This window comes from Echiichthys vipera (genome assembly GCF_963691815.1).
Source record: "Echiichthys vipera genome assembly, chromosome: 4".
Lineage (NCBI taxonomy): Eukaryota > Metazoa > Chordata > Actinopteri > Perciformes > Trachinidae > Echiichthys > Echiichthys vipera.
In genome coordinates, this window is record NC_139829.1 from 25,740,024 (window position 1) to 25,749,759 (window position 9,736).

Sequence of the window (9,736 nt, forward strand, 5' to 3'; positions counted from 1 at the left end):
AGTACTCTACAGCCACAGTAAAAGCATATAATACCATTTAATAAGCACATCCTTCAAGCTATAAATGTTTATATGATTGCATCATTTAAACCTTGTACGCCAAAAAAGAAAAAGATGCAGGCAGTCATGTACCAGCTTGTTTTAATGTCAGGAACTCCAGAAGAAAACAATGAGAAGTTAGAGAAAGTTGTTATAATAAGGAACTTGTAGTTATTGATCCAAGTTGAAAAGCTCACTACTGATACTCACAAAAGCAAAAGGACAATGTGAGAACAATTCAGAGATATTCTAGGTCAAAGGCCACCTTAACACTGACAAGCAAAATCAAATCACAGCTAAGGAAATGAGCCATGAAACACTGATTGCTCCATACATAATGACCCTTTTTCCAGTTGCTTAGCTCAAGAATTATTTGATTGTGCAGAGTGCTGACTTCACTGCAAACATGAGCACTGCTTGCACATATTGCCTGAGCGTATAATCAAATCAAGACCATTGATACAAGGAGTGAACAAATATCTCTTAGTATGTGGGAACAATGGATCTTTGTTCCATAAGAGAGCCCTCCGAAAGTTAATACACTGACCGAAGGTAAAACACCTCTGGGGACTGAGAACCGAGCTTGTGCTCTGCATTAATTGGCTGCGCTTTTATTGGATAATTCAGACATTAGCAAGATCTATTTAAGTGAATTTCGAAAAAATGACAGTAAGCATATGTGCTTTGTCATGGCCACCATGGGAAAAGTGCCATTGAGAGGAATATACTTAAGCTCAGACGCAACTTCAGCATAATTGCCGCAATAAGTGGAATGCTTTCTGGTATACAATGGAACTTCTACTAATGATAATTCATGTGACCAAAAAGGCAGGTCACTTAGGTCTGTTGAGTTCATGGTTTCAAATAACAGCTCTATAGGCTATGTTTCTCATGAGACAGGTCAACTAAGCTTCTACCCCCACCCATATCATCCCAGTTCTGACACACACACTCACACCTTGGCTCATACATCAATTTGGAACTTGGGGCACCAGTCATGTAACCAAAAACTCAACTTCTGCTTATAGGTGGGAAATTCCCCATACAGGTCAGTGATATGTTGCCTTATAGAAACCAGCACTTTTCTTGCTTATTGCTTTGAACGTTTGAAAGGCAGCATCACCCCGTAACTGAAGGACTCACTGTTGTACTGTATCTGTCCACTACGAACCCTAAAGTACACAGTAGCAAGCAGACCAATGTGATTTGAGATTTCAGAGGAAGCTACAGTAGGGTGACTGTGGGAAGCTTTGTGAACTGAGGCTTCAAGCCAACAAAGTGTGGGCTTGACTGTGTCTGAAAACCTCATGCTGATAAATGGCCTCTCCAAGTAGACAAACTCAGAACACAAGGCTCCTGCTGCACAAGACCCAAACTGCTACCTCTGCTGCTGGCTGAATCTGATTACAGGCAGGCCCTGAGGACAGGCAGGTCATTGAGAGCACAGGGATGAGCAAACAATAAGATATTATCTGAAGGAATCTTCAGCTTTCCAAAGGAAAATGGTCCCTCTCAGTGTCACATTGACGATAGGATCCTCAACCTGACACTGAATCAGCCATTTAAGAAGAATGAACACTGCGGCCTATTCATACATACTCACTAAAATAATGAGAGCTCTTTTTTCACTCTTGTTTAAGACATATAAAGGGAAGCTCATGAGGCTTTGCAAGACAAGGCTGTGCAGAAACTGGAGCATGCAGCTGACTCAGATGAATATGCCTTTACAATGATCGGGTATTGAATGAACAATTCTATAGTCTTCTTCTTTATTCTGATGTACGCCTGAATAATAAACACGTTTGACTTCATTGTACTCTGCTGCACCATTGTCATGCACTTATACGCTTGAGCAAATTCATTTAAAAGAAAAACTTTAAATGTGTTTATTTATTCTGAGCATTCAGCATTGAATTGTGTTAAATGGCAGTGTAGATCTTGCAAAAGCCAAAGCTGTTATCCATTTTGACCATGGCTTTCTTGTGTTTGTTTTTGCTCTTTTCAAATAGTGACATCTTGTGGACACCTGGCCTCAGTTATTGTGAGGCCATGTATTACCCTGACGTTACAATGTTATATTTTCATCTCTACTGTTATAAACTTGATGATAAGGATGATGATTGCATTGATGATGATGATGATGATGATGATTTGATTATTTTGAGAGATGATTTTTATATGAATGAACAATAGCTCTTGGTTGATTTAAACAGAAGGGACATAATTTGTAGCCACGCAGCCAAAAACATGAGTAGGAATCCACAAATGTCAGAGAATCACTACTGTTTTGATTCAGGGCATTAGTAATCAAATTTAACTTTGATTAAAAAGTAGGGGGCCGCGTGCAGTTGTTTTGTTGTAATAATAATTTAAATAATCCTCCCTAATAATTGAAAGCGATGTAACTTTGATTTTGTGAAATGGACTGTGTCAAAAGGTCAAAAAACTGTATTTTAAAAATAAAAATGCATTTGAACTAAAGCAATAAAGGTCTCGCGATATTACCAAAACCTGTTTGCCAGGCACCAAGAGGACTAACGAGATCAGAGAAGAGACAGCTAAAATATCCCGGTTGCTCTGTTGCAAGCGAACGAAAGCTCAAGAATAACTCACAATTTGTCGCTTAGATTAAATTAGAAACCATAAACCCTTTAGCCTGTTATATGCCAGACGCGCTTTCCTGATTATACGTCAAGTGAGAGTTGGAAGTACGCGGCCACAAAAGCCCAATTGTATGTGTGAAGTGCTAACTGTTAGCTGACAGGCTACATAGCACAGCCATTGATGCAATGGCGTTGAAAAGAATTCAGAAGGTGAGTGTATATTTTTACATGTGCTAACATAACCTCATATCATTGTCTGAGTGTGAGACCTTCTGTAAACATCATACCAGTGTGTAATATTTTATTTGTTATTTTCTTAAAACTACTTGCTTGTTTTAAGCAATTCACAGACAAAGACGAGCTCACCGACCACTGGTGGTCCTTGGTGCATTGCTACGGCACCGTCATCTATCGATTACAACTCAAACTGCGCCGTTGTTTTCACAGCTAGCGTTAGGTGTTGTTTATTTTTATTTATTTTCATGGCACATAGCACCTTAGCAATACGCCCATGGGGGTGGCTAGCGTTAACTAACACGATAAACAAGTATTTTCGCAGTGCTAGGCTAGCAGTGAGCTAACGTTACTAGGTGCTTCGGTCATTGGTTTGACTCATTTACGTGTACAGGATTTGGTTTTATATGCTTAGCTGGACACTTGCATTTATCCCTGTGGTTGGTGATTTAAAGTATGGCTGGTGATGTGTTAATTCGCTGAATGACAGCTGCTTGCTTGTTGCCAAAATTGAACCCTAGTGTCAGTGTTGCCATATATGGAATGGCAAATGGGCCACTGGAGCAGGCCACGGTGTGTATTTATATAACAGAATAGATAGGCTTCCTTTCAACAAATGTTAAATAACCGGCTTACTTTCTATTTATTCATCTGTTGTGTTGCCCTCCTATGTACATGGTCGTTTCATCAATTGTATGAAATGGTGCTTGGCTATTAGCATTCATTGTTGATATAATAAACATAAATTAACATGCTAGATGAAGCATTTTCCTATATTATTTATGTAAAAGGTTTTTGTTGCTTTCATTTGAGGTTTGTACCATTTGTAATCATAGTCTATGGTCTAAAAGTTATCAGACTTTACAATCAGCACTGTTCTTGTTGAACATAGGAACACACACACACACCCACCCACACACACACACACACACACACACACACACACCCACACACACTGTTGACCAGTCTGTTTATTTACCACTTTTGTGTTTTACTGTCACTTTACCTTTTTGTAATACAGTTTTTATCATATTTCTAAGTGTTAATTGCTTTCACTGTGTATAGAGGCTATTATTATATTTTGTATTTTGCATTGTTATTGATTTGCACTATCCTATTTTGCTGTGGTAACGCTGTAAATTGGACTGTAGGAATAATAATGGATCTTCTTATTTTACCCTAAATTGAACTGGTGACTAAAATATTTATGAAGTCATCTGAACTATAAAACCACCTTACACATCAACAGATGTGGGGCATGACGACCATGACTGTACAGCAAACATGGCCGTCACTGAAAAGACTGGTTTTAATTACAGCCTGGCTAAATGTTGAAGTTTAACTCCCAAAAATATTAAATTAGCCCACTTTACATAAAGCCAGGCATTATATGGATTATGCCCCAGTTATGTTTCATGGTCTTTGTTGCAAAGCCAATTTGTTTCCCAATCCCTTGGGATTAGTGTAAGTTATTTCAAAGTAAACATCATTAACCCATTAGTTTTGACATATAGCACAGTGCCATAATGTTGAGGCTCAAGTGTCAGCACATTTTCTTGTGTACCCACCCAATGTACGCAATATAACTACATGTAAAGCAAATCTAAGTTAAAGTGTGTGTAATTTCCTTGCAGTGTTACAACAATACTGTAACTGACTGGTAAATTCATGGCTGTTTTGTTAAGTGATTATCTTGCTTTTAGGAGCTGTCAGACCTGCAGAGGGACCCACCTGCTCAGTGCTCTGCTGGACCAGTTGGAGATGATTGTAAGTAGTTGAGAAATTGTTGCATCAGTATATGCCGGAATGTAATAATACCTTATTTCTACATCAGCTTATAAGAAGACATCAGTAGAGTACAGTATGTCATTGTGCATCAGGGTTTGCATCCAAATGGATATGCTAAATGCATTATTAATCTGTTATTAATCTTTTCCCAGTGTTTCACTGGCAGGCAACAATAATGGGTCCGGTAAGTGAAGCTGTATCTTAACCCTATTGAAATTTGAAATGCAGTGAAATTGCTGTCGACTTACTTATCTTGTTTCTATTTTTATTTCAATAGAGTGACAGCCCATACCAGAGTGGTGTGTTTTTCCTCACCATTCACTTCCCGACAGATTACCCCTTCAAACCCCCCAAAGTGAGTAAGACTCTATCTTGTGAAAGCATAATGATGGACGTTTCAACTCACTTCTACTTCATTTTTTTTACTGTAAAGATAACTGGCTTCACTGGGAAATTACAACAGTATTGTTTCTGTTTACTCACAGGTTGCATTCACAACAAAAATCTACCACCCTAATATCAACAGCAATGGAAGTATTTGTCTGGATATACTGAGATCACAATGGTCACCTGCACTTACAGTATCAAAAGGTATGTGATAATACAAAATAAATACTTGTGTGTTTACCAGTACATTATAATTTATTAGAACAGTTGTGAATGCTGACCGAGTATACACAGTACTTGCTCCTAATCAAAATGTCCGCTTGCGGGAGGATCTATCGAAGATGTAAAAGTTACCACAGTCACTCTGCCCGGGGTGGCTAACTGGCAAACATTCAGCAATTACATTTGAAAACCATTCAGTTATACTTTTGTCAGCCTTCAGGCGGTGTTTAGTGTGTTTCCCTAGTGCTGAAGTTCTGTACATGTATATGTCAGTAATATAAATATCTTGCCATATTGCAACATCCAAAGACCATTGACTTTCTGATACAACTACATTGTACACATCATAATTGACTCTGATTACTGCTATTCCCGTTCATAGCAGGTTTGTATCATGTGAAAAAGTGATGTTAACACATTCCCTCAGTTCAGCTTTTTCTAGACCTATGTCAGTCTTCAACAGTGAGACTCTAGTCCCAAGTCAGGTGTTGAGACAGAGTGTTAAATGTCAAATCAGGTCTATGACATTAAGTGTCATGTTTAAATGTAAAAAGACAAGTCAAGTGTACTCTTGCATAGCCAGATCTACCTCCAGAGCATCCGTGTGATCACTGGAGTATCGTGTGGCTACACCGGTTTATAATATTGGGATAAGGGTAAAACCACTCTGGCTCTTTTGCATTTCTTCAAACCAATCCCAGTTGTCTTGGGAGGTGCTACATACTTTTAATTTATTTTAATAGGATTAACATGACTGTATAAGTGAGTGAATCAGTGGCTGTAAATATTTGATCATTATTCTCATTCACAAATAAACAGTATTTAAAGGTATTTGGTCATGTATAGCTGGATATTTCTCTTTAGGGCGGACTCACACTTGGCCCAGATGATCCGTGCCTTGATCGGCCCCACTCCCTTCCCCCCCGCGGCCAAGGCCCACTCGCGTTTCTTGGAATGATCTCGATTGCTTCTTGCTTATAGACGTCATTATCCCTCCAAGTTTTTTTGTTGTCCAACTGCTTTCGAATATTTTTATCTGACCAAATCTGCAGTAAACACTCCACCCCTGCGTCAGACCACCGCAAACCCTTCGGCGGCATCTTTTTAAATGTCCGCCGTGGGGAACAGTCGTAAATAAATAGACATCAGGACCGCCCTCAATGCTAGTACATGTCAAAGTCGATCCTGGCTGTGCTGGTGTTGGGAGTAGGTCTGTCAAGCCCATAGCCAACAAATCCCCTCTTATTGTCACACTGAGTTTCTGTTAATATAATCTAATTACTCTATTTCTTTCTTCCCCAGTATTATTGTCTATCTGCTCTCTTCTTTGTGACCCAAACCCGGACGACCCACTGGTACCAGAGATCGCCCATACATACAAGGCTGACCGGGAAAAGTGAGTGTAAAACATGAATGAGATTTACCACATTTCTCAGCTTCGCTCACTGTCATACTGACTTATTAGTTTTGGAGATAGTCTTTTAAGTTCACCTGCGTTCTTTTTTCTTCTTTTTTTTTTACAAACTTTGCATGTGTTTTACAGGTACAACAAATCAGCAAGAGAATGGACACACAAGTATGCAATGTGAGAATGCCAGGGAGATCAAAATACAAATGAGAACAAAAGAAACACGTTTGATTTGTAACCTGAGGCAAATGAGCAACAGAGGGAAAAAAAACTAGACAACAGCCCATCTTTTGGAGGAGGAAGTAATACAATGAGGTACAGTGCCACCTGGCTTTCCATGTGCTGAGCTGCTACCATGTGCTGTCCTTCATGACTTGTATGGATCTGCTGAGCAGGACCTGGGCTCCTTAAAGCACTCCCATATGGAATACCTGGAAACTCTTCACAGTTCATACCGCCACACTCAGACTTTAAACTGTTACTCCTGCTTTTGTGATTATCACCATCATTGCTATTCATTCGCATCATTTTCACTGTCAGTGAGTCATATCGTTGTGCTAATCAGGAGCAAAAAGTTTGATTTGTTTAGGAGATTGGCTCTCCCTTTATTTCAGAGGTACTGTCTGTGTCCCACTGGATGTCTTGTTTTTACTGTATTTCCATGTATTTAGTGGCCTTTCTGTGTTATTATTTTCGGTATGTGCAATTGAGGCAGAATGTTCCTTGTTCAACACAAAATGGTGCAGTGCCATTACCAGCAGCTGATCTGTTGGCACATACTGTCTTTACCCCGAAACAATGTGAAAGATGTAAAGGATCGGTCTCTTAGCACCTACTGCATTTTAAATTGCAACAGATTTTTAGTGGGTTTGAGAACACCGGAGAGCTGATGTTAAGAGCTAGCTGGCCCTTGCCTCACTTTTGTGGGGCTCCACAGGGCAAGTGTCAACTTCTGTTTTTCTCACACATGCTGTCATTGCCCTTATATCCTGTATAAGTAACCACCCATGGCTGGTGGCCATAGTGCACAAAATACTACTGTTTGACTCATTACTTGTCATGTAGCTATGAACAATAGCTACTCTTTGGCAGATAGCGGAGCTGTGTGCCACCTCAGTACAGTTACTCAGGTATCTAACCAAATCATCAGCCTTTACATGCAGTGACCCATGGTGAGAAAAATGACCAGGTCCCCAGGTTATCATCAGGCTTCTAAAAATTGTAGATCTAAGTTCACTAGTTTGTGCATAGAAAAGAAAACACTCACACTTCCCGAAGAAGCTAAACAAGCTAAGATGGATCACCACTCCTGAAGTTCTTAATGCATGTAGGCCTCAATGGTCTGTGTTGCACAAAAATATGCTGTCCCAGAAATACTGTCATTGTTTTCACAGAGTTCTTTTCATCACCATCTCCGTTTATTTTTGAACACTTGGATGTGAACAGCTTTCAAACAATGCTGTTAAACACGTTCATGCTACTGTCTTTCTAAAGTGAAATATCCTTTGGCTAAATGGCTACATCTAAATGGGAACTCAAACAGACTTGACATTTTCAGAACCCGGTCCTTTTAAGTCATGTGCATCTTGTTACTTGAGGTGAATAAATACAGTTGCCATGACAATTGCTTTAAACATCAAGTGATGTAAAGTTTGTTAGCATTTCTCTGTGTTCATATCCGGGTCTGCAAATGTTTGTTTTGTTTTGGGGTTAATAATCCACACTGACAGTAACAGTTTGTCTCGGTGATCCATTTGTGACCTTTTGTATTGTATCTTTGAAAGCTTTAGTGATAGGCATTTTTTGTTTCATTCATGTCACATTAATTGAACAAGATTGTGATGTGTCATAATGTAATATTTGTTTTAATATAATCCATTGTGACTGTTGGGTAAAGTAGTTAGGAAATGCTATGATTTGTTTCTAGTCATGGCTCATAATGTGCTGATGCTGCCAATATGAAGGGAATTATTTGATATTATAAAGGGGAATAAATTTAACTTTTGGGGGCATTCATTCAGAAAGGTCCATACTAAAGCATGATTAGAGGCTTTGAGTGTAGAATTAACACTATGGTTTAGGCTCCAAATATAGATTTTGTCAAAAACAAATTGACCTGACACAGTATACTCTAAAAGGTTTGGAAAGTATATACCCTCTGAATGCAGTGAAAGTATATTTGCTGCCAGGCCACAATTGAAGAAGACTTGTGTGTAATAGTGCTAGTTCAAACTTTTTGTGCATTGTTGTTTGTTCATTGTGGCTATTTATTTATTTGAAAGCAGAGTATCTTCCAACTGTACGTTCAAATGCAGCCTCAGTTCATCATGTGAGCGGTGCAACATTAACTTCCTTTGTCCAGTGTGCTCAATAGACTTTATATAGGCAGCTTGGCATGCTTTGCACTCTGGAGAACCTTCTCACAGCCATTTGCCAGATATCAGGGATTTCGTTACAATTCATCTGCCTAACACCTCTGTCTAAAATTTTTAGCCTTAACCCTCATTTTGTATATATAGAGAACATGTCATGAACTGTAAATTTGCTATCAGGGCTGTATCTCCCAAACGGGTGATTCATTTCATCAATAGACATGGAAACCTGCTTGAACAGTAACAATATTTTTGTTGAAAATTTCCGCCTGGCTCTTTCCTCTGAATGCAGGACCAGCCTTCGTGCATCTTAAAATTTGGAATATGTGTGCTTGAAATGCCACCATGAACGTCCACTTGTCCTCACATAGCCTACACAAGATAACTATCGACCTTGTTATAACATATGAATAAAGCTCATCTTGGTTTACCGTTGTCTGCAGTCATTTTGTTGTGCTTTCAGGGTGTAGTAGTGTATGAACCAGAACCAGATGTGCATTGGTGGCCTCTAATAACCAGAAATACACTAACAATTAAGATAAGAAAATGCATTTATATAACACCATTCTTCCAAACACAATTCATAGTGCTTTACAGAAAAAGAAAACAGACTCATACACTACGGGATAATGAAATAGCCAAAAATTAAAAAGGATCAAATAAGCAATAAGTCAAATGCATGA

At 39.0% G+C, this 9,736-nt stretch overlaps 1 protein-coding gene across 1 annotated transcript; it reads left to right on the forward strand.

Moving 5' to 3' along the window:
* The first annotated feature begins 2,580 nt into the window (after positions 1-2,580).
* On the forward strand, positions 2,581-9,473 carry ube2d4 (ubiquitin conjugating enzyme E2 D4). Its single transcript, XM_083912537.1, has 7 exons — positions 2,581-2,852; positions 4,580-4,643; positions 4,817-4,848; positions 4,942-5,019; positions 5,150-5,255; positions 6,576-6,669; positions 6,817-9,473. The coding sequence occupies exons 1-7, from the start codon at positions 2,829-2,831 to the stop codon at positions 6,860-6,862; spliced, it is 444 nt and encodes a 147-aa protein (XP_083768663.1). The 5' UTR covers positions 2,581-2,828; the 3' UTR covers positions 6,863-9,473.
* The last annotated feature ends 263 nt before the right edge of the window (positions 9,474-9,736 follow it).

Excerpts from the sequence above, each read along its gene's own strand:
- ube2d4 (XM_083912537.1), top strand. The coding sequence starts at position 2,829 with ATGGCGTTGAAAAGAATTCAGAAG. Across the intron at positions 4,849-4,941 it reads AGGCAACAATAATGGGTCCG|AGTGACAGCCCATACCAGAG; the intron begins GTAAGTGAAGCT and ends TTATTTCAATAG. Across the intron at positions 5,256-6,575 it reads TGCACTTACAGTATCAAAAG|TATTATTGTCTATCTGCTCT; the intron begins GTATGTGATAAT and ends TTTCTTCCCCAG.